This window comes from Hyla sarda, chromosome 1, assembly GCF_029499605.1.
Source record: "Hyla sarda isolate aHylSar1 chromosome 1, aHylSar1.hap1, whole genome shotgun sequence".
Lineage (NCBI taxonomy): Eukaryota > Metazoa > Chordata > Amphibia > Anura > Hylidae > Hyla > Hyla sarda.
In genome coordinates, this window is record NC_079189.1 from 459,643,972 (window position 1) to 459,667,777 (window position 23,806).

At 44.4% G+C, this 23,806-nt stretch overlaps 1 protein-coding gene across 1 annotated transcript in view; it reads right to left on the reverse strand.

Annotated features, from left to right (window-relative positions):
* TCTN2 (tectonic family member 2) overlaps positions 1-23,806 on the reverse strand; it is a 62,344-nt gene that overhangs the window by 18,307 nt on the left and 20,231 nt on the right. The window contains exons 4-11 of the mRNA XM_056534277.1: positions 19,925-20,120; positions 14,403-14,503; positions 13,111-13,310; positions 12,176-12,308; positions 4,339-4,483; positions 2,823-2,879; positions 2,548-2,679; positions 1,986-2,060 (exon numbers count right to left, since the gene is read on the reverse strand). Coding sequence (XP_056390252.1) covers positions 1,986-2,060; positions 2,548-2,679; positions 2,823-2,879; positions 4,339-4,483; positions 12,176-12,308; positions 13,111-13,310; positions 14,403-14,503; positions 19,925-20,120 — 1,039 coding nt within the window. The remainder of the gene's footprint in view (positions 1-1,985; positions 2,061-2,547; positions 2,680-2,822; positions 2,880-4,338; positions 4,484-12,175; positions 12,309-13,110; positions 13,311-14,402; positions 14,504-19,924; positions 20,121-23,806) is intronic.

Sequence of the window (23,806 nt, forward strand, 5' to 3'; positions counted from 1 at the left end):
ATATGTCTAGCATATTTTCCTCCGGTTCTGTGTCCAAGACATTCTTATAATGCAAGTGTATGGGGCAGTCTTGCTCCCATAGGCACAGAGTGGGGAGAGAAGCATACGCTACAGTGCTTCTCTCCTTGCTTGATCTAGTGATCAGTTGGGATGTTAAACACTTAGACCTCAAATGATAAAAACTTTTGACACATTCCTAGACATGGCAATTTTTTTGAATTTTTTTTTTTTTACACAGGTTAGGTTTACACCCAATTATATAAACTTAATTAAGTCAAGAATGGATGGATTTTAACACAAACTGCTGTACATTTACTGCACAGTGATGGTAAAGGCACATAAAATGATCAGTAACAGGTGTCCGCTGTAACATACAGCTGATATCCTGTTGCACTAGCAGGGATTGGAGATATCGTAGATCCCCAATGTAACCCACGAGGTGCAATTATCATTAGCTTCCACAGCATGTAAGGAGTTTGACAGAGGGACGGTCACCCCCATGATACTTTTGCGGGGGAGGGCCTAAAGTAGGTTTTGGTTTGCCACCTTTATACATCTATGTGCTGACATGTATAATACACAGCACAAGTACTTAAAAGGGGTACTCCACTGGAAAACTTTTTTTTTTTTTTATAAATAAACTGGTGCCAGAAAGCTAAAGAGATTTGTAAAAAAAAATCTTAATCCTTCCAGTACATATCAGCTGCTGTATGTTCCAGAGGAAGTTCTTTTCTTTATGAATTTCATTTCTATCTGACCACAGTGCTCTCTGCTGACACCTCTGTCCATTTTAGGAACTGCCCAGAGCAGGATAGGTTTCCTATGAGGACTTGCTTTTACTCTGGACAGTTCCTAAAATGGACAGAGGTGTCAGTAGAGAGCACTGTGGCCAGACAAAAAGTAAATTATAAAAGATAAAAAAAATTCCTCTGGAACATAAAGCAGCTCATAAGTACTGGAAGGATTAAGAAGAAGTAATTTACAAATCTGTTTAACTTTCTGGCACCAGTCAATTTATAAAAAAAAATTTCAAGTGGAGTACCCTTTTAAAGGAGTACTCTGGTGCAGAGTACTCCTGCTCCGTCCTGCAAAAAAAATGAAAATAAACCATCCCTCACCTTCCTGGGTTCCCATCTTCTTCATACCTACGTGTGAATGAAGTGTCAAATGGCGCTCAGCCTATTATGGGCCGAGGCAGAACATCGCGGCGGCCGGCGATAGGCTGAGCGCCATGTGACGCTTCGTTCACACGGAAGTATGAAGAAGATGGACCGGAGGACCGATCAGCTGTAGTGGCGCTCCGCGGGAACCCAGGAAGGTGAGGGATGGTTTATTTTCATTTTTTGCAGGACGGAGCTGGAGTACTATGCACCAGAGTACTCCTTTAAGTATTGCATTGTATTATATAAACACAATCAAGCATTTAGAAGTTTAAGTTCCCAAGTGGGACCGATTTTGATGGCCTACCCTAAGGCTAGAACATCAATCTTTCTATAGGCGAAAGGCAGACAGTCAGCGGATCAGCTATTTAAAGGGGGTGAGTATGTCCAGGTGACCAGTTGCTTTTTTTTTCTTCTTTCTTATATGGGTTCATACACCTACATGAAACACTTTGTGTACAATCGAGTATAAGAGAGACAAGTAAGCACCAAAACATAAAAATCAGAGAACAGCTATGAATATGCATAAAAAAGTGTCATAAAATAACTAAAAAAAAAATAATAATTCTACCGGGTTTTGTAATAAATAATTTTTTACTCTTTGGAATCAACAATCATGGCAGGTGACAAGGGGACTTTAGTGAAATTCTGCCAGTGTATGCACTGTTTTGGAGAAAAGCTGGGAGTGTACAATAAGCAATTGGTTGCCAGTTCCAAATTAAATTGTGCCAAATTGAAGGGGGCATGGTGGCAAGATAGGTGTTCACTATGTCTAATAGTTTCTGATTAGCTGCACTTATTTTACAGTTTTATAACTTTTTATACCTGGATTGCCAGAGAGGACATCTGGTGTACTATTGCTGGTGAGAAATGTAGCTGTGAATCTTTGAGGTAGTTTTGCTGTGAATAGAAGACAATACAATTACTGATCTGCAAATGGCTACATATAATGACTCAAACTTTTACATTGTAGAGAAAGTGCAATTGCTGATAGCTTGTTACACGTGTATGTCTGTATGAAACATGTATATAAAATAAGATTAGAGGAGGGATGAAAATGATCATTAACATCATATGTTACTCTACAGTATAGGTCTCCAAACTATGGCCGATGGCTGTCCGGGCATGCTGTAAGTTGTAGTTTTCCAGCCGCTACAGGGCCACAGTTTGGATATCTCTACAGCAACATCTATTATGGTAATAACACTGCTGTAAATCAATTATATAACTGGTAGGAGACTAAAAGGCGAAAATTAACCAAATAATCACATTTTGGTCCCTAAAAGCTACTATAAGGGCCTGAGGAATTACATGCAATGACCATATTAATTAAAAGGTTTATTTGGTAACATGAAACTCATAGGCAACATAATAAAAATAATGTTACCTTGGTGAGTAAGAGTGATACGAGCAGTCTCAACAGTAACCTGGATTTCCTTTATTTTATTAGCTTCCCATATAAATACGTAGTCTGCTGACACATTCACGTCACACTGCAAAGCTTGTGCTAAGACAGGTCCTACAGAGAAAACGTGGTCAAGTGTTACAGAAGAACAGCAACACAATCATATCAAATGTAATGGTTTATCTACATTTAGAATTAAGAATGGAAAAAAAAGAACACTAAAAAAATATACTTTACTTTTAAGATAAATGACATACCTGTAGGAAGAATATCCTGTGTAGTGTTTATAAGTGTTACTGTAAGAGGAATTGTACCTGAAACAGATACATGACTAAATAAATATATATGTAAAAACAGCTAGTACCGGTATGTATTTATATATTCATTTATTTTTACAGGGGAGTTGTAAAAAAATGTCTCATGTTATTTTCCACAGTTTGGGTGACACTGTGGAAAATAACATGAAAGAAATAAAACAATTTAGAGGGTAAAACTTTGTCACTGATTAAATGGAATAACCACATTTGCATCAGTTTATGTAAAGCTAATTCAAATGGTGGCAACTAATATGGCTGCACATTGTGCTGTCACTTTTGTAGAATTGGCCATAACGTCAGAAAAGGAAAAAAAAAAGTAAATTTTTAATAGAAAGAATTACATTTAATGATATATATGGCAAAATCTATATTTTGAGTGAAAATTTAAAGGGGTACTCCAAGGAATTAACCCATAGCCCATCTTTTCACTGCGCCCGGCGTAACGTTACGGAGAAATCAGAGTGACGTGTGTGTCACATGGTCCTCCATAGCACAACGTGATGCGGACGGGAGAACTGTGCAGGGGAGCGGCAGCCCCCGACAGAGGACAGCTGCAGGTGAGCTAAAGGGGGGCCTTGCGGTCTAAAGGGGGGTCCTGCTGTCTAAAGGGGGGGGCCCTGCTGTCCAAAGGGGGGGGGCCCTGCTGTCCAAAGGGGGGGGGGGGCCCTGCTGTCCAAAGGGGGGGGGGGGGCCCTGCTGTCCAAAGGGGGGGGGGGGGGGCCCTGCTGTCCAAAGGGGGGGGGGGGCCCTGCTGTCCAAAGGGGGGGGGGGCCCTGCTGTCCAAAGGGGGGGGGCCCTGCTGTCCAAAGGGGGGGCCCTGCTGTCCAAAGGGGGGGGGCCCTGCTGTCCAAAGGGGGGGGGGCCCTGCTGTCCAAAGGGGGGGGCCCTGCTGTCTAAAGGGGGGGGCCCTGCTGTCTAAAGGGGGGGCCCTGCTGTCTAAAGGGGTCTGTAAAAGCAATGGTCTGCAGTCTGCACATACACATGTGTATAGGAGTGCTATATAAAAAAAAAAAAGTAAAGAAAAAAAATGTAAATTTACTGCTCCCCCAATAAAAATTAGCTCCCCCTTTTCCTATTGCTATACAAAAAAAGTAAAAAGAAAATAATTTTTTCTTATACATATTTGATACTACCACAAGTCTAACTGTTACCCATGCGGCAGTATCAAATTTACGCTAGTTTCTGTACAGGTTCATTAATAATGATCCTGTACAGCAACCGGCGTAAATGTAAAAAAAAAAATTATAAAAATTGCTGCTGTTTGGTCACATCACATGCTAGAAACTTTTAATATGGCCATTGTACATAGTTTTTTTGACATTTTTTTGGGCATTTTGACAACTAATCGATTATTAAAATAGTCGTTAGCTGCAGCCCTAGCAGTGACCAATTAATCCAACCTCCACTGCACCCACCTTCTATACAGATCATAGAAAGACATACATTAATAACTGACCTCCGCTGCCATCCTTAACCTTCACACCATCCAACTGAAATGTTAAAGCATCTGAGCACACAGATATATCAGTGGCACACGTAGCACTGAAATCTTGAAGATAAGCCACTGGTGCGTATCTCATGCATGTCCCAATAGCAGATTGCTGGGGAAAAAGAAAACAAAATTGCCAGACGATCAAACAAATACATTCACACACAGCAATCTGCAGATCTTAGAATTTCAATCTTTACCATACCAAAAAGTAGATATTTTAGACTTACCGTAAAATCTCTCTCTTGAAGGATCCATTGGGGGACACAGACCTTGGGTATATGCTGCTGTCTCTAGGAGGCTTGACACTATGGAAACCAAAAAGTCGGCTCCTCCCAGCAGGATATACCCACCTCCAGGCCACTGAGCAATTAATTTTAGTCCCAGAGCAATAGGAGGAGACCGACAGGTCAAAGGAAAAAGACCATGAACTGTCCGAGAACCAGAAGGAAAAATAACTGAACACTCCCTCGGACAGATAACTGAATAGGAACCCCAGAAAAGGGTGGGAGCTGTGTCCCTCAATGGATCCTTCGAGAAAGAGATTTTACGGTAAGTCTAAAAAAATCTCCTTTTCTCTATCGGCTTCATTGGGGGACACAGACCTTGGGACATACTAAAGCCGTCCCTTGGGTGGGCAGCAAAAAAAGGTCAGGCAGTCGGCTGTACCACCGCTGCCTGCAACACTTTACGGCCCAGACTAGCATCAGCCAATGCGAAAGTATGAACCTGGTAAAATCTCGAAAAAGTGTGCAAATACGACCAGGTGGCAGCTTTACAGATCTGCGAGGCTAAGGCCTTGTGTCGGAGAGCCCAGGATGCTCCCACAGAGCCAAAACCCTGAAGGGTGGGATCTTCCCCTTGCAGCAGTAGGCTTTCGAAATAGCACATCGGATCCATCGAGAAATGGTGGCCTTAGAAGCAGGCTGTCCCTTTAGACGACCTTCCGTAAGGATGAAGAAAGAATCGCACTGATGAAAGGAAGAGGTGACAGAAAGATAAGTCCGAACAGCCCGAACCACATACAATTTGTGGAGCAAGCGCTCCCTGGGATGAGAAGGAGCGGGACAAAAGGACGGAAGGACGATGTCCTCGTTGAGATGAAAAGCCGAAACGACCTTAGGTAAGAAGGACGGATCTGTTTGGAAAACAACCTTGTCCTGATGAACTATCAGGAAAGGAGAACGTCAGGAGAGAGCTGCAAGTTCAGATACTCTCCTAATGGAAGTAATAGCTATAAGAAAAGCCACCTTCCAGGATAGGCGCCAAGGGGAACCTCCCTAAGAGGCTCAAAAGGTGCGTCCTGGAGAGCACCCAAAACTAAGTTCAAGTCCCAAGGGGGAGAAGGGGACCGGTAAGGGGGGACAGCGTGTGCCACGCCCTGAAGGAAAGAGCCGAAACCTGACCCCTAAGGGAGCTGAGAGCCAGCCCTTGTTCCAACCCCGACTGCAAAAAGGAGAGGAGACGGAGAAGGGAAAAGGTAACTGGAGAAAAGGTCTGAGTTTCACACCAACGAAAGTAAGCCCGCCAGGTACGGTGATAAATTTTCGCAGAGGAGGGCTTGCGAGCCCTGAGCATGGTGCAAATTACCTGGGAAGAGAAGCCCCGGGCCCTTAGAACCGCGGCCTCAACCGCCATGCCGTCAAATGCAGCGACTGTAAATTGGGGTGGCAAAGAGGACCCTGTGACAGTAGGTCTGGACGAAGTGGAAGACTGAACGGAACGTCGTCCAGAAGCAAGACCACGTCGGCGTACCATGCCCTTCGAGGCCAGTCTGGAGCCACCAGAATGGCGGGGACTCCTTCCGCTTCCTCAGAACCCTGTAATGGAGGGGGAGAGGAGGGAACAGGTAGGGTAGGACAAAGCCCGACCACGGAATTACTAGGGCATCCGCGGCTTAAGCCAGGGGGTCCCTGGACTTTGACACAAACGTCGGAATTTTCCGGTTGTGTCGAGGCGCGAAGAGATCCACGTCTGGGGTCCCCCAGAGGTCGCAGATCTGTGCGAACACCTCCGGAAGAAGGGACCACTCTCCGGGGTCGGCTGAAGACCGACTGAGGAAATCCGCTTCCCAGTTGAGCACTCCCGGAATTTGAATCGCCGAAATGGCTGGAACTGCTTGTTCCGCCCAGAGGAGGATCTTTGTCACATGGCTGCTGAGCTGCGAGTGCCGCCCTGCCGATTGATGTACGCCACAGCCGTGGCGTTGTCCGACTGGTCCTGGACAGGGTGGCCCTGAAGTAGGGGCTCCCAATGCTTCCTACAAAGATAGATCTCCCTCAGTTCCAGGATGTTTATGGAAAGAAGGGCTACTTGGGGAGGCCAGAGGCCTTGAATCGTCTGATCCCTGAAAACACCCCCCCAGCCCGACAGACTGGCATCTGTTGTGACCACCTGCCAGTGGAGGGGAAGGAACAAACGCCCCTGAAGAAGAAGGGGGGAGTGGAGCTACCAGCGCAGAGACTGACGGGTCCGGAGAGGGAGAACAATCTTGCGATCGAGAGAGAGAGAAGAGACCTGTCCCACCAGGCAAGAATCGCCAGCTGAAGAGGCCGGTAATGAAACTGGGCAAAGGGTATGGCCTCCATGGCTGCCACCATCCGACCCAGGACTTCCATGCAAGTACGGATGGTGACCGGGGATGGTATTCGGAGGGAGCGGACTCCCGACAAGAGGGCCAGACGTTTGTCCGGCGGGAGGCGAATCCGAGCCGAGGCCGAGTCGAACTGAAGCCCCAAGAAGACCAGAGACTGGGTGGGGGAGAGAACTGACTTGTCTCGGTTGACCATCCACCCGAAGCGACGTAAGGTCTGAAGAGTGAGGCTCACATTCTCCAGAGCCTGGGCTCTGGTGGAGGCCTTGATGAGGAGATCGTCCAAGTAGGGTATCACTGATACCCCTCTTAACCGTAACAGAGCTATCACGGGCGCCAGAATCTTGGCAAAGACTCGTGGCGCTGTGGCCAGACCGAAGGGGAGAGCCACAAACTGATAATGACCTTCCGGAACCGCAAAGCGGAGGTACCGCTGGTGTCAGGGAAAAATTGGAATGTGGGAGGTAGGTATCCTTGATGTCCACCGAGGAAAGAAACTCCCCTAGATCCATAGACGCCACCACCGAACGGAGAGATTCCATTCGGAAATGGCGTATAAGAAGATGTTGGTTGAGACGTTTGAGATTCAGGATTGGCTGCACAGAGCAGTTTTTCTTGGGAACCACGAAAAGATAGGAATAGAAACCCCGAAAGCGTTCCCTTGAAGGAACCGGGACAATGACACCCTGGATGAGAAGGGACTGAAGAGCCTCCCGAAATTCCCTCGCAAGTGGGAGAGATCGGGGAGCACGGGACTGAAAAAAACGATCCCTCAGAAGGGAGGCAAAATTCTATCCGGTATCCGTTGGACACCAAGTCCCTGACCGAGGAGTCCCGAATGTGCATGGTCCAAACGTCTCGAAAGAGCAAGAGGGGACCTCCCACCTGAGAAAAAGCTGCGGGTGGGGGCGTCCCTTCATGCAGAAGTGGGTTTGCGGTCGCCCTATTTAGCCGCAAAACGGTCGGAACAGTTGGTGTCCGACTTCCAAGAGGGACGCGCCTTGAAAAAGGGGACCTTCCAGTCACGTGGAGGCGCCTGGCTGGACCCTTTAGGGGGGCAGAAGTCCGAAAGGACCGAAAGGAAGAAGACTTTCTGCGGAAAGAAGTGCTAGACTTGTTTTGAGGTAATAAGGAGCTCTTGCCACCTGTCGCCTCAGAGATAATCTCATCCAGGCGCTTGCTGAAAAGTCGGGAACCGGTAAAAGGAATCTCGGTGAGAGACTTCTTAGATGCAGCATCCGCGTTCCATGTTTTAAGCCAAATGGAGGGCCACTAGGTTACCGGTGGCAAAGGCAGCGCAGCGAGCTGAGTGCAAGGAAGCAGAACACAGAAAGTCTCCAGCTTTGGAACATTGGAGGGCCAGAGCAGACAGTTCTTCTGGGGGAGATCCCGAAAGAATGCCCTAACGGAGTTGGGAATGCAAAACCGAAAGGGCCTTAGACACCCAGGTGGAGGCGAAGGCAGGAAGCAGGGAGGAACCCGCTGTTTCAAAGGCATACTTCGCTAAAAACTCAACCTTTTTGTCTGCTGGATCCTTGAAGGCAACTGCATCCGCCAGCAGCAAAGTAGTAGCTTTAGAGAGGCGGGAAACCGGAGGATCCACCGACGGAGAGGAAGTCAGTTTGGAGACAAGGTCCTTGGCGAAAGGATATCACGCTTGCACTTTCTTCAGTCCCTGAAACTTCTTCTCAGGGTGCTTCCAGGCAGATTCTAGAATGGCATCAAATTCAGCGTGAGAGCTGAACATTTTGGGTGCCGGTCGGGAACGATGAAAGGATACTTCTGGAGCTACGTCCGAAGTTCCAGGGTCCTCTAGGTTAAAGGTATGGCCATAACCAATGAGTTCGCCGTGTCCACTGAGTCCGAACGGTCCTCTGAATCGAATGCCGAATCGGGAACCTCGTCCGCCAGTTCTCCAGGAGAGTGCGAACGAGTGGAGGCGGCCCTAGAAGAGGGAGACTCTGACCTGGTACGTGGCTCGGGAGAGCCAGGGCGGTGACCACGGGAACACCCTCTGGAAGAGTGACGCGTGTGGTCTGAAGAAGCGGTCGGGCGAGACCTGTGAGAGGAACGCCCGTGTCTACCAGAAGACTCAGGGGATGAGTCAGAGGAGACACCCCTATTACGCTTATGTGAAGCATAGGGAGAAGGGGAATGGGACCTTCTAGAGGGCCAGTGAAGGGTAGACCTCTCCAAGGCAGTCACCACAGAACGGGAGACCTGTGCCAAGTCGGATATAGACTGGGAGAGGGAGGAAACCCAGGCTGGAGGGGCGGCCAAACCCACCGGGTCTGAAGGAGCACATGGGTTAGAAATAGCAGGGGGGACTGGGGGAGCAGTGGAGCAGGCAGAAGAGTGGGTTCAGCATAACCTGGCATTTTTGCAGAGCAGGTTTTACAAGCGTAATGGGTAACTAATATTCCCGATATCTGCTTTGAGGGAGGAACAGTTCTGGGCACGGACATAGCAAAAAAAATGAACAGTCTCACCCAAGTCTGTGTCCCAAGGCAGCTGCTGTGAGGAGAACTCCGCACCGTAGCTGTGAGGAGAGAGAAGAGACACCGGCCAATAGGAGGAAGAGGCCAGGTCAGAGGCAAGGGTGCTGTGATTGGCCCCTGCACGGCCCCAAACGCGTGCACGGCGCTTATTGGCGGCTCATGTCACGCTGCTGAAGCGCTTATGAGGCCTGGTGGGCGGAGCTAACGTCTGCCGGGCTGCCGAAGAAATACAGCGGGACTTAGTAATTTGGCCCGCTCCGAACCCCGAGCGCACACGCCGACTGTAGAGAGTTCCTATGCGCCCGGGGAACGGAGCAGGCGAAGTGCCGTCGGCAGCCAAAAGTGAAAGGACGCGCAAGCCCGCAGGGCCCAATTCACTAAGCAAAAACTGAATTGCTCAGTGGCCTGGAGGCGGGTATATCCTGCTGGGAGGAGACGACTTTTTGGTTTCCATAGTGTCAAGCCTCCTAGAGACAGCAGCATATACCCAAGCTCTGTGTCCCCCAATGGAGCCGATCGAGAAAGATCCTTGAAGATTGTTGCCTGAATAGCTTCTCATTGACACGTAAGTTATTGAATTTGTCAGCTCATGTCTGCAGATAATAGGGTGCAGGTCAGCTGAATGATTCACTTTAAAAGGGAACCTGTCACTAAGTTTAACCCTATATAACGAGTGTCAACACGTGATAGAAGTTAATTTCATGTGTCCTACCATGCCTCGATATCTGCTGGCACATCTATAACTGTGGAGAAAACAACTGTTAGAAATGTCACATGCAGTATGTAAATGAGGCTCAAGTAGTCAGTTGGCCGTGCGGATGCTGAAGCAGTCACGGCAAACCGGGCTGTAATCATACTTTTCAGGCTCAAATAATGCCTATCTAGACATGAATGACATCCTTACTGTGAGCAATGAGATAAGGCCCTGAAAGAGCTTAATCATACCTAGATAGGTGTTATTAGAGCCCGAATTGGCATAATTATAGTCCAGTTTGCCATGACCACTTCAGCAGCAGCATGCCCAACTGACTTCTTGAGCCTCATTTACATACTGCGTGTGACATTAATAAGAATAATCATGAAGTGGAGGACACTTCGTGCATGGAGAGAGCCGGGGTGCCGAGCAGGAGATAGCGGGGGTCCCAGCGGTTGGACCCCCCCCCCCCCTTGCGATCAGACACTTGTCCTTTATTCTGTAGACAGGGGATAAGATGTTCTGTCCTGGAATTCCACTTTAAGCAACAGTGGATCATCTTCAGCAGCCCAGACCTTCTCAGGCTTTCCTGCATATAACACATGGTGAACCCTGCCCTCACTTCTATGTCCTGATGTTTCTTAACAACAGGCTATGTTAAGTTCAGGTAAGGAGTCATTTGTGGTAAATGAAGTGATTTACAAATATATTAGAAATCACATAGCCTATTTAATAGAGGGAAATTGTTTTAAACGATAGGAAAGCATTTAATGGTAATGTCACGTTTGGTGGAGAAAAAAAATTGTGTAAACCCCAGAATGGGGTCCGTCGGGACCTGGCAGTTGCCATTTGCTTTCGACCCGTTTTTAGGAAAAAAAAAAAAAGCCAAACATACCTTGAGCAGGTCAGATGCAAACAACAATGTGAACTTTGCCTTGACTCCTTAAAGAACACGGACCTAAATGTACATCCTGGTGCAGAGGTACTTCGCGCACCAGGACGTACATTTACGTTCTATACATGACCGCGAGCATCAGAGCGATGCTCAGGTCATGCACAGCAGGTCCCGGCTGCTGATAGCAGCCAGGGACCGCCGGTAATGGCCAACATCCACGATCATGCGGATGTCCGCCATTAACCCCTCAGATGCCGTGATCAATACAGATCACAGCATCTACGGCAGTGTGGCTACAGTTTTGGCTGATCTGATCGCCTGCGGAGATCAGACCAGCTAAAATGGCAGACAAAGGTTCCCTCACCTGCCTCTGCCGCCTTCCCAGCGTCTTCTGCACTGATCTGCCTTCCAGCATAGCACTGAACAGTATTAGCAATCAAATGATTGCTATAGATAGTCCCCAATGGGGACATAAAAAGTGTAAAAAAAAAATACTCCCCCCAATAAAAATGTAAATTGTCCCTTTTTCTCATTTTACCCCCCAAAAAGTGTAAAATTGGTGTTTTTTGTCACATTTTATTAAAAAAATAAATAAATAAATAAAAGTTTTATATACACAAATTGGTATCAATAAAAAATACAGATCATGGCGAAAAAATGCGCCCTCATACCGCCACTTAGATGAAAAATTTAAAAAGTTCTAGGTCGTCAAAATAGGGGGATTTTAAACGTACTAATTAGGTTTGCGATTTTTTTAAAGCAATACAATAATAGAAAAGTATGTAATCATGGGAATCATTTTAATCGTATTGACCCACAGAAGAAAGATAACATTTAATTTTTACCCTAAATTGTACAGCCTAAAAACGAAACCTTCCAAAATTTGCAAACTTGCGGTTTTCTTTTCAATTTCCCCACACAAATAGTTTTTTTTTGGGTTGCGCCATACATTTTATGGTAAAATGAGTGACGACATTACAAAGGACAACTGGTCGCGCAAAAAACAAGCCCTCATATGGGTCTATGGATGAAAAATATAAGAGTTATGATTTTTAGAAGGCGTAAATAAAATTGGCAAGGTCCTTAAGGGGTTAAAACACATTTACACCAGAGCAAAGTAGTACCTGTGGAATTGTGAGATATTCATTGAACCCATTTAGATCTCTTAATATCGGATCTCCTTGTTTATAACCATTGAGGGAATTTTGATAAATAGACTGGAAGCTTACATCAAAAGATAAAGTCTGGGAGGGTGATCTGTGTAAAGTCAAGAAAAGAAACAATTTATAAGAAATAATATAGGCTTTATGTCCATTTTAGTTAAATACATGTAAGGGGGCTTTCACACTACAAAAATGCACCCATTATGAATGCGGTTATAAAAAGTGGGGAAATCGGCAGTTATACGGCCGGTACAAAATCACTAATGGCCATTAGAAAATCCCATTATAGTCCATGAGATTTTTCTAATAGCCGCTTTAACCGTTATCGCCCGTTATTAATAACAGCTGTTATTTTGTGACGGGCGATAGTAACGGGAGAATTAGTGCATGCACTATTTCTCCTGTTCATTTCCCGTCATAAAATACCGGTCGTTATTAATAATGGGCGATAACGGTTAAAACGGCTATTAGAAAAATCTCATGGACTATAATGGGATTTTCTAATGGCCATTAGTGATTTTGTACCGGCCGTATAACTGCCAATTTCCCCACTTTTTATAACAGCATTCATAACGGGTGCATTTTTATAGTGGAAAGCAGCCTAAACCGTGGTAGTGATCAGATAATAGGGATATCTGCAGGCAGCCTGGTCATACAGTTCCTAAAGTGTATCCTTGTTATTATCTGTTCCCAAGAAAGCAGTGATGTTTCGCTTATGCCAACAGATAAATGGATGCAGCACCCAATGAATTCATTCGGCCAGGACCTCCACAGACAGCTTCTATTTGTAGCAGGATAATACAGAGAGGCACTATGCTAGGGTCTCCATTCATATAGAGAGGGGACAAATAAAGCAGACAAACCCTTTCACTGTGCAAGAATAGATGGAAACTTACCCAGTGTACCCCTGGTAGAAATTGCCCAGAAATGGGGAATTGTCCATGGAAGACTGGACGCACAGGAATGGAAACCAGTCAGGGGCACGGTTCTTTTCCTGAACACTACAAAGCTGGTCAAAAGGTGGAGAGACATTTCCACCGAAAACACCAGAGTAACAGTAGCCATTAAAAAGCTCTTTCATGCTTGTGCTACACTCCTGTTAAAGATATTAGGGAATAGAATAGAACTTTTTTAATGTTAATTTATAGTTATTTCAAATTATTTGTAAACAGAAACCTCTGAACCCTTCTGAGATAACTAAAAAAATAAATAAATACCATTATACAACTTCAAGACTGATAGCTGACATTAAAGGGGTACTCCGCTGCTCAGCATGTGGAACAAACTGTTTTGAATGCTGGAGCCAGCATCGGGAGCTCGTGACGTCATAGCCCAGCCCCCTCAAGACATCACGCCCCGACCCCTCAATGTAAGTCTATGGGAGGGGTGTCACGCCCCCTCCCATAGACTTGGATTGAGGGGGCGGGGTGTGATGTCATGAGAGGGTGGGGCTATGACGTCACGAGCTCCCGGTGCCAGTGTTCGGGAACAGTTTGTTCCAAACGCTGAGCAGCGGAGTACCCCTTTAAATCAAGATGTAGACCAGCATGCAGCAATGACATTATTGTATGACAAACCCCTTCATTCTCTCAGTATCAAGGGTTGTGAAGTGTTAGGGTAAGTTCATACAGCGGAATGTCCCTGCGGAATTCTGCAGGAATATTCGGCACAGACATTCCGCTGCTGCAGAGTCCCATTGATTTCAATGAGATTATGCTAAACTGTGCACAGGAGGAAATCCAGGTTCTGGTGTCCACAGAAAGAATACACTTGTCTATTCTTTCTGTGGATTCCGCTCGGAAATGCAGTCCCTTCCAAGCTGTCCTAACGCCTGCCTAATCATTCAAATGTCTGTGCGGAATGTCTGCTCGCGTTTTCCTGGCAGACCTTGCGCACATTTTGGGCCGTGTAAACCTAATCTAAGATTAGCTCATATCAAGCATAGATATTGCAGACCTGAATACCGGGAGATAAAAGGTGCTTGCCCTGTGATATCTAGAATTCTGTTATTCAATTAGTCACAGCCATACTAATAAATTAACCCGGCCATATGTAAAAGGTCTGCTTCACAGGAAGGATTCAAGGCTGCAGATGTTATATTTTATTCCATACATATCTTTTTTTTCTTTAGGGAACATTAAGCTTGAAAGCATGTAACACAAAATACAAGAAGCAGCAAATAAGTTACCTGATCACAGCAGCAGCGGACATCACAAGTCCCAGCCGTAAGATTACAGGGACAGGGTCCTAGTGGTTGGTACACTTGGTTTGGTATCACAGTTTTATTATCTGTAAAAAAAAAAAAAGTGTCTAGTAAACTTCTAGGTCAGTGTTTCCCAACTAGGGTGCCTACAGCTGCTGCAAAACTACAACTCCCAGCATGCCCGGATAGCCCAAGGCTGTCCAGGCATGCTAGAAGTTGAAGTTTTGCCACAGCTGGAAGCCCCTGGTTGGGAAACACTGACCTAGGTAAAAGTATTCAAGCCATTTTAGAAGGGGCAACTTGAAGTAGTACAGAGTGCTGATCTCTGTGATAGGCAATCGTTTACAAGGCCTGATCAGCCACACGGCCACGCCTCATGGACAATCCCTAGATTGTCCCATAAAGATCCTCATGATCAGCCGCACACCGCCTGCTTACACAGGATGATGGGCGGCCGATAGAAATGACTATTGGCTGCACAAAAGATGCAAGAAGGTGGCACACAAGGATTTGCTCATTTTCCTGTTGATAGCTGGCCCCTTTGTACTGGTCGACTATTAGGGGTAAAAAAATGGTTTTTGGAACGCTCATAAACCTAAAAATTTGCCCGTGTAAATGGGCCTTAAACATATACACACATTTTGAATATCAGCTTTATAAATTCATAGCAGGACTTGAATTTTTTGCTCTGTCAGGGTATATGGATAGGTTGTATTTTGGACACTTATTTCTGAGTAAGCCTGGTTTCACATGAGTGTAATACAGATACAATTTTTGTGGCCAAGTCCTGGCCTAACTTCAGGTGTAATGACAAGAACTGACAGAATTAAACTGATCTACAATGCTGTCATTTGGAGACATTAGATGCACGCGACTTGCGTCTAGGGCTGGGCGGTTTGACCAAACATGTGTATCACAGTATTTTTTTTAACTTACGGCGGTTCCACGGTATATAACGGTACTTTCACACACACACACACACACCCAAATCATGTGACTCGCCAGCGCTGTTCTGCCCCCCCCCCCCCCCTCACATATGTCACCTTCAAGCACTGCCCTCCTCCTCTTTGTTGGGGGCCACCGGCGATGGAACTGACTGTACGCCAGTGGTCTCCAACCTGCGGACCTCCAGTTGCTGTAAAACTACAACTCCCAGCATGCCCGGACAGCCAATGGCTGTCCGGGTATGTTGGGAGTTGTTGTTTTGCAACAGCTGGAGGTCCGCAGGTTTGAGACCACTGCTGTACACTGTATCCCTATGCCCGGGCTGCAAAAGATACAGAAAATAAACTTTAACTTACCTACGTCGGCCACACACTGTTCCTTGGGACTGGCACGTAGGACAACAGTCAGCCTATCACCGACCGCAGCGATGTCCCGCCCCGGCCAGTGATAGGCTGAGCCCACTGTCACGTAAGAAGCCGTCCAGAGCTCCTTACATGACAGTGGGCTCAGCCTATCACTGGCCGGGGCGGAACATCGCTGCGGTCGGTGATAGGCTGACGGCTGTCCGACGTTCCCGTCCCCAGCGTGTGGCCGACGTAGGTAAGTGAAAGTTTATTTTCTTTATCTTTTGCAGCCTGGGCATAGGGATACAGCGTACAGCAGTGGTCTCAAACCTGCGGACCTCCAGCTGTTGCAAAACTAAACTCCAAGCATGCCCGGACAGCCAACGGCTGTGAGTTGTAGTTTTGCTGGGAGTTGTAGTTTTGCAACATCTGGAGGTCTGCAGGTTGGAGACCACTGGCGTACAGTATAGAGTTCCAGCGCCTGGCGGCCCCCAACAAAGAGGAGGAGGACAGTGCTTGGGGTGACATATGTGAGTAGTACCCCGCTGGGCTGATAATTAATTGGGGGGGGAGCAGAACAGCGCTGGCGGGTAACATAGGATTAGTTCCCCGATGTGGGGACAGCGCTGCGCTGGGCTGATAATACATTCCTGAGGGGAAGGGGCCCAACCGGTATTGCAGTATGGGGGAAAATTCATTTCGTGCAGCCCAAAAAATTCGGTATTTGGTATGAACCGGTATACCGCCCAGCCCTACTTGGGTCCATATTGCACTTGCTGTTACCTTGTCAAATTTCTAATTTGTTTTTTAGTAATTATTTTTACTTACATGTATGTACAGTGTACAAGTAATAAGTGTCAGGCTATTTGTACCAATAAAATCAGAGTTATAATATGAGAGGTACAATATAGTGTAAAGTGTCCATCTTGAATCAAAATGATTCACTTTCATTCCCCCAGGTCATGGGAAGTGTGTTTGAGAAAAACACATCATACAGAGTGGAATGCTTGAGATAAACAGAAGGTGTACCAGAGAAAAACCATAGACAATACCTGTATGATCTTTGAATCTGGACTGTGTTAGTTTGGGTATTAACACAATAGGCATGATGTTTGCCAAGTCTTAAAGAGTACCCGTCACCAAAAAAAACTTTTAATATAGTGTTCTTGTGTAATTAGCAGACACCTTCCCATTCACTTGCTTTTAAAATTATCAACATAAATATGTTTAAAGTGTAATAGACGGCCACTAGGTGGTTCTGTCCTGTTCCCTGCCACAATTAATACAGCGAGTTCGGTCTCCTCTCAGCCTGGCAGGAGTCAAAACTCAGGAAGTGTTTCTCTGCACTGAGCTTGATTTTATAGCTGCACAGAAAGTGAAAGCTCCACAGATTCTCACAGAAAGCTGCACAGACAGAAAGCTGCAGGAGAGCCTCACTGATAGCAACACAGACTGAAACATGCAGAGCTTGAGCTCTTCTATTCAACACAGCACTGCAACCATGTGTGGGCGGAAGTGGTCCTCCAGCAGACTTCAGTGATGTCATGCCTGCTGGGAAAAGCCCACTTTCTCCTGCTGGGAAATTGCACTATGTGAGCAAGAATAAAAGGTATGATACACAGCTTTTTAAAGCTCTGAAAAAAAAGGGCTGGAGGGGTGTTAGGAGTAGTTAGGGAACATAGCTTTAGTTAGTTTAGAACAGTTTATTTGGTGACAGGTATTTTTTAAGAACCAGAGTTATAGTGTGTAAGCCTTTGATTGTGAAACCCATTGTCTTATTATATGACTCTAGTGGTGGGATCAGCTCTGTACACACTGAGCAGTCTTTAGGTGTATCATTCAAACTAGCAGTGGAATGTTGGTATAGTCAAATATTTAAAGATAGCTATCTTATACTAATTATAGTTAGTGTCCATTAGTATTGTTCTGCTATATTATCATATAATAGTTATGATGACTATATATTGATCTACATACCTTAGGCAAGAGACTGGATATATGGTCTGGATACATGGGCATTTAGATAGCATAGGGTTTTATTAGTCTATAGTGAATAGTATCTTTTTGAGATGGCTGAGAAGGTAATCCATGGCTACTTGTATTGGGTTAGAAAGACAAGGATATTTAAAAGATTGTACTGGTGATATAATGGCCATAATATAGTCACATGGCACTCATATTTTTTATACCAGTTATAGTTAATTAATGATTAGCTGTCATGTCATGTGACTAGACCCTGATCTACATCTACTCACACCCACCCAGTCATCACTGGATGATCTTATATTTTTTTGGGTGGATGCTTAAGATAAGAAACAAGCTAAGGGTGCATTCACGCAGTCTCTGTCCCTGTTTTTTTTATCCCCGTTCAGGTTCCGTTTTTGCAGGCTGTAAACGGATTAAAAACTGGTATAAAAAAAATCCCAATCATGTCAGTTTTTTTTTTTTTTTTTTTTTTTTACAATCCTTTTACATCCGTTTGCATCTTTCTGCACTCATTTCTGGGTTCTTTTGACGACAAAAAAAAAACGGCCGTATTTTTTCTCCCGTAAAAAAAAAAATAATAATAATTGAAGAAAAAAACGGACATCATCATTTTAAGATTGAAGTCTATGGCAAACGGATAGTTTTGAAATAACATCTGTTTGTGTCCTTTTTTTTTTGTAACTTTGTTTTTATACTTTAACGGGAGTAGAACAGGAAGGGGACAGACAGCCGTGTGAACGCACCCTAAAAGGGGTAGACACAAAAGGAGGCATTACAAGATTCCTCGCAGAAGTTCCTAGAAGCTACCTGAAGAGGATGAGCCATGAAAAGTCAGGGTGAAATTTTTTTCCCATAGTTCTCTCTTCTCTGATGACTTGTTATGACTAAAGGCATTTCCATGGACCCCAGGCAGCCATCTTTCTTTATCCAGAAGTGCAACTATGCATACTCTCGGTAAGATACACAGGATTCTTATTTGATTAAGTTACCTCATTTATAATCTGGATGGAATTATATCATGTAGATGAGCAGAACTGGCTTCATATAATCTTCATATTGAAATGGTAAAGTTAGGTACATACCACTCCTCCTTATACTGCAGATTAATGCATTCACATATTGCATATAGCTTAGTCTATGGGAACTTTCTTTGCTCCACCACATGACATACTAATTCCCTAGAGGAATAATGATATCTGAACTAACCAAGTTTGATGTTACAGAGTAACAGCGTGCTATAGCTCACCCCTTCCTTCCCTGCACTTTTCTCTACTCTATGATTAAAGTGTAACTGTCATGAACTTGGGGCTTTATAACCTACACACAGCCTTTGTACTGTGTTCAGATTGTGTCTACAGCAGTGTTTTTACCTTAGTTCTCTCTGCATTTATCCCCCAAAAAACGTTGTTTGATAGCAGCCGCACAAGGCAGCCTGATAGGTGTGGCGCAAGGTTCGCTATGCCCCGCCGCTGACACGCCTATCCCCTGCACGTCAGCGCTGGGACCGCTGTGTGATTGACACACAGGTCCCAGCGCATGTGCATCTTAGCTTATCCCCAGTGCGCGCCGCAGCCTGTTATCCTGGCAAGCGCTCGCTCCCACCGCCCACCTCCTCATTGCGCCTGCGCAGGCGGGGGGAGCGAGCTGTGTGTAGGTTATAAAGCTTTTACTCTGTTTTCTGCCTGTTGTGAATACATTCCTGAATAAAGAGAAATTGCACTACAAGTACAGTGCTGGACTACTTTTTCAACTTCTATGTTTGATGTTACTAACTAAAGGCATTCATGTATCAATGTTTCATATTCTTTATATATACACTCTTATATCATGGTATGTGTATATATTACTCATTTATGTTAATCAATTATAACCAATAAACCTGCATATCATTTTTATAATAACTTTGTTATTTTATTATCTTGCAAAAGTTACTTCTACCACTACTTCCTTGAACTCATATCTGGGTAAATAGTCTGGTCCAGATAGGTAAATTTCATTGTTTGTATATTTTTGTCAATTCATTCAATGGTCCTAATATTTTTATAATTTTTTGTTGACCATAATTAATAATACATAATTGAGTTATGGTATTATTATCTATCCTCTGACAAAATGGAGGCCTTAGGGAGATGATGTATTTGACATATTAGGCCCTAGTGTCGAAGATATTCCCCGACATATGGTACTTTACTATGCCATGACATCCCACAATCCCATTGAATAGTCCCTTACCTGAAACAATTCCTACAAAAGTGGTATTGATAAAAATTTCTGCATGCATAACCATGCTGGCAATGGTCCGTTGATTCTCACAGGCGGTGACTTGAAGGGTTTCCACAACGCACTTATCCTCTTGGCAGCAGTTTGTTTCATTGCCTGAACATAAGGTAAGATTCTTTCTGTAAGTCACCATAATTTTAGATATAACCTGCAAATGTAGTGCAAAAGAGCAGAGGAATTAATGGATTGTACAATCTGAGGCTTATCGGAAATTCCACCACACTTTACAGACATAGCGCTTCAGGTAGCACAACCCTTCTTGCCAGCACAATGGATACCAAGACAGAACCCAACAATAAGCTGTGTCAGGCGTAGATGTTATCAGTCATATATAAATGAAACCACAATGTACATGTGAACACAGCCAAACAAGGAACTGTGGGCCCACCAAGCAAAACTTAGAAAGGCACCCCTCTTTACCATGACAATCTTCAGCAGCAAATAAGGATAGGACTTCTAGTACTTTATCCTCCATTGTTTCCTGTTTTTTCTCATTTTCAAAATTTTCTCCATCCCCTTAAGATCATCCACAATTATCAATAACGAAACCTGAGTAGAGAGAGGCCCCCAGCACCAGCTACCCTTGTAGTTACACTCATGACTGTTTACATATAACAATATCAGAAACCTTCTATATGCTGGTATGTATGGAGAGTTGGAAGTAACAAACAATACATTATTGAATAAGAGAAGTGAAGAATATAGACCTGAATGAACTCTGTTCCTGATAAATACATTCTGAGAAAACGCAGTATAGTATAGTGTGCAGGTGTTGAAAGCACACGCACGTGCATTACTATTATGTGCCCTTACAATACTTTCTTCTTTAAACTATTGATTTAGCAAAGTGACTGCTTACTACTTTTCCAAATAAAAGGGCTATGGCACCTCTTAAATGGATTGTCCCACTTCAGCAAATAGCTTTTTCCGGCTCCTCTGGCCTACTTGGAGCAGTCAATGGGAGTTACATAAATTGCAATATGTCCCAGCTTTTGGCTTTTCCAAATCCTGCAATCAGGCCAGGAGAGCTGAAAGTCGGAAACATTGCTTACCGATAATTCATTTTTTTATGAGCCCATCACAACAGCACCACATGAGCATGCTGGGATTTGTAGTTTTGCAACATCTGGAGGGCCACAGTTTGGAGATCACTGTGCAGTGGACTCTAAAAACTGTAGCCCTCCAGATGTTGCAAAACTGCAAATCTCAGCATGCCCAAACAGCAAACAGCTGTCTCGGCATGCTGGGAGTTGTAGTTGTGCACCTCCAGCTGTTGTATAACTACATCTCCCAGCATGCCCTTAGGCGATCAGTACATGCTGGGAGTTGTAGTTTTGCAACAGCTGGAGACACACTGGTTGGAAAATACTGAGTTAGGTAACAGAACCTAACTGAAGGTTTTCCAACCAGTGTGCCTCCAGCTGTTGCAAAATTACAACTCCCAGCATGCACGGTTTGTCAGTACATGCTGGGAGTTGTAGTTTTGAAACAGCTGGAGGTTTGCCCCCCCCCCCCCCCCCCCCCCATGTGAACGTACAGGGTACATTCACACGGGCAGGTTTACAGTAAGTTTCCTGCTTGAAGTTTGAGCTGCAGCAAATTTTTCGACGCAGCGCAAACTCACCGTAACCCGCCAGTGCGAATGTGCCCTAAAAACACTACACTAACACATAATAAAGGGTAAAACACAACATATACACCCCCTTACACTGTCCCCCCCAATAAAAATGAAAAACGTATTGTATGGCATTGTTTCCAAAACGGAGCCTCCAGCTGTTGCAAAACAACAACTCCCAGCATTTTCGGACAGCTACTGACTGTCCAGGCATGCTGGGAGTTTAGCAACAGCTGGAGGCACCCTGTTTGGGAATCACTGGCGTAAAATACCCCTATGTCCACCCCTACGCAATCCCTAATTTAGTCCTCAAATGCGCATGGAGCTCTCTCACTTCAGAGCCCTGTCGTATTTCAAGGAAACAGTTTAGGGCCACATATGGGGTATTTCCGTACTTGGGAGAAATTTCACTACAATTTTTGGGGGTCTTTTTCTCCTTTTACCCCTTATGAAAAGGAAAAGTTGGGGGCTACACCAGCTTGTTAGTGTAAAAAAATAAAAAAAATTTACAATAACATGCTGGTGTTGCCCCATACTTTTTATTTTCACAAGAGTTAAAAGGAAAAAAAGACCCCCAAAATTTGTAACGCAATTTCTCCTGAGTATGGAAATACCCCATATGTGGGCGTAAAATGCTCTGCGGATGCACAACAAGGCTCAGGAGTGAAAGCGCACTATGTACATTTGAGGCCTAAATTGGTGATTTGCACAGGGGTGGCTGATTTTACAGCGGTTCTGACATAAAACGCAAAAAAAGGAATACCCACATGTGACCAAATTTTGGGGGGAATTTTGTCCTATTATCCCTTGTAAAATTTTTAAATTCGAGGGAAAACTAGTATTTTAGTGAAAAAAAAAAATATTATTTACACATCCAACTTTAACGAAAAGTCGTCAAACACCCGTGGGGTGTTAAGGCTCACTGGACCCCATGTTACGTGCCTTGAGGGGTGTAATTTCCAAAATAGTATGCCATGTGTTTTTTTTTTGCTGTTCTGGCACCATAGGGGCTTCCTAAATGTGACATGCCCCCCAAAGACCATTTCAGACAAATTCACTCTCCAAAATCCCACTGTCGCTCCTTCCCTTATGAGCCCTCTACTGCACCCGCCGAACACTTGACATACACATATGAGGTATTTTCTTACTCGAGAGAAATTGGGTTACACATTTTAGGAAGATTTCTCTCCTTTTACCCCTTGTAAAAATTCAATAACTGAGTCTACAAGAACATGAGAGTGTAAAAAAATGAAGATTTTGAATTTCTCCTTAAATTTGCTGCTATTCCTGTGAAACACCTAAAGGGTTAACAAACCTTTTGAATGTCATTTTGAATACTCTGAGGGGTGCAGTTTTTATAATGGGGTCATTTATGGGGTATTTCTAATATGAAGGCCCTTCAAATCCACTTCAAAACAGAACTGGTCCCTGAAAAATTTCAATTTTGAAAATTTTGTGAAAAATTTGAAAATTGCTGCTGAAATTTGAAGCCCTCTGATGTCTTCCAGAAGTAAAAACATGTCAACTTTATGATGTAATCCTAAAGTAGACATATTGGGGGAGATTTATCAAAACCTGTTTAGAGGAAAATGTGCCCAGTTGCCCATAGCAACCAATCAGATCGCTTCTTTCATTTTTAACAAGGCCTCTGCAAAATGAAAGAAGCAATGTGATTGGTTGCTATGGGCAAATGAGCAACTTTTCCTCTGGACAGGTTTTGATAAATCTCCCCCATTGTATACGTGAATCAATATATAATTTATTTGGAATATTCATTTTCCTTATAAGCAGAGAGCTTCAAAGTTTTTCATCAAATTTTTCAATTTTTCACCAAGAAATGATGCAAGTATCAACAAAATTTTACCACTAACATAAAGTAGAATATGTCAGGAAAAAACAATCTCGTAATCAGAATGAAAGGTAAGAGCATCCCAGAGTTATTAATGCTTAAAGTGACAGTGGTCAGATGTGCAAAAAATGGCCGTGTCCTACAGTGAAAATTGGCAGGGTCCGTAAGGGGTTAAAGGGGTACTCCGGTGGAAAATCAACTTTTTTTAAATCAACTGGTGCCAGAAAGTTAAACAGATTTGTAAATGATTTCGATAAAAAAAAAAATCTTTACCCTTCCAGTACTTTTTAGCAGCTGTATGCTACAGAGGAAATTCTTTACTTTTTGAATTTCTTTTTTGTCTTGTCCACAGTGCTCTCTGCTGACACCT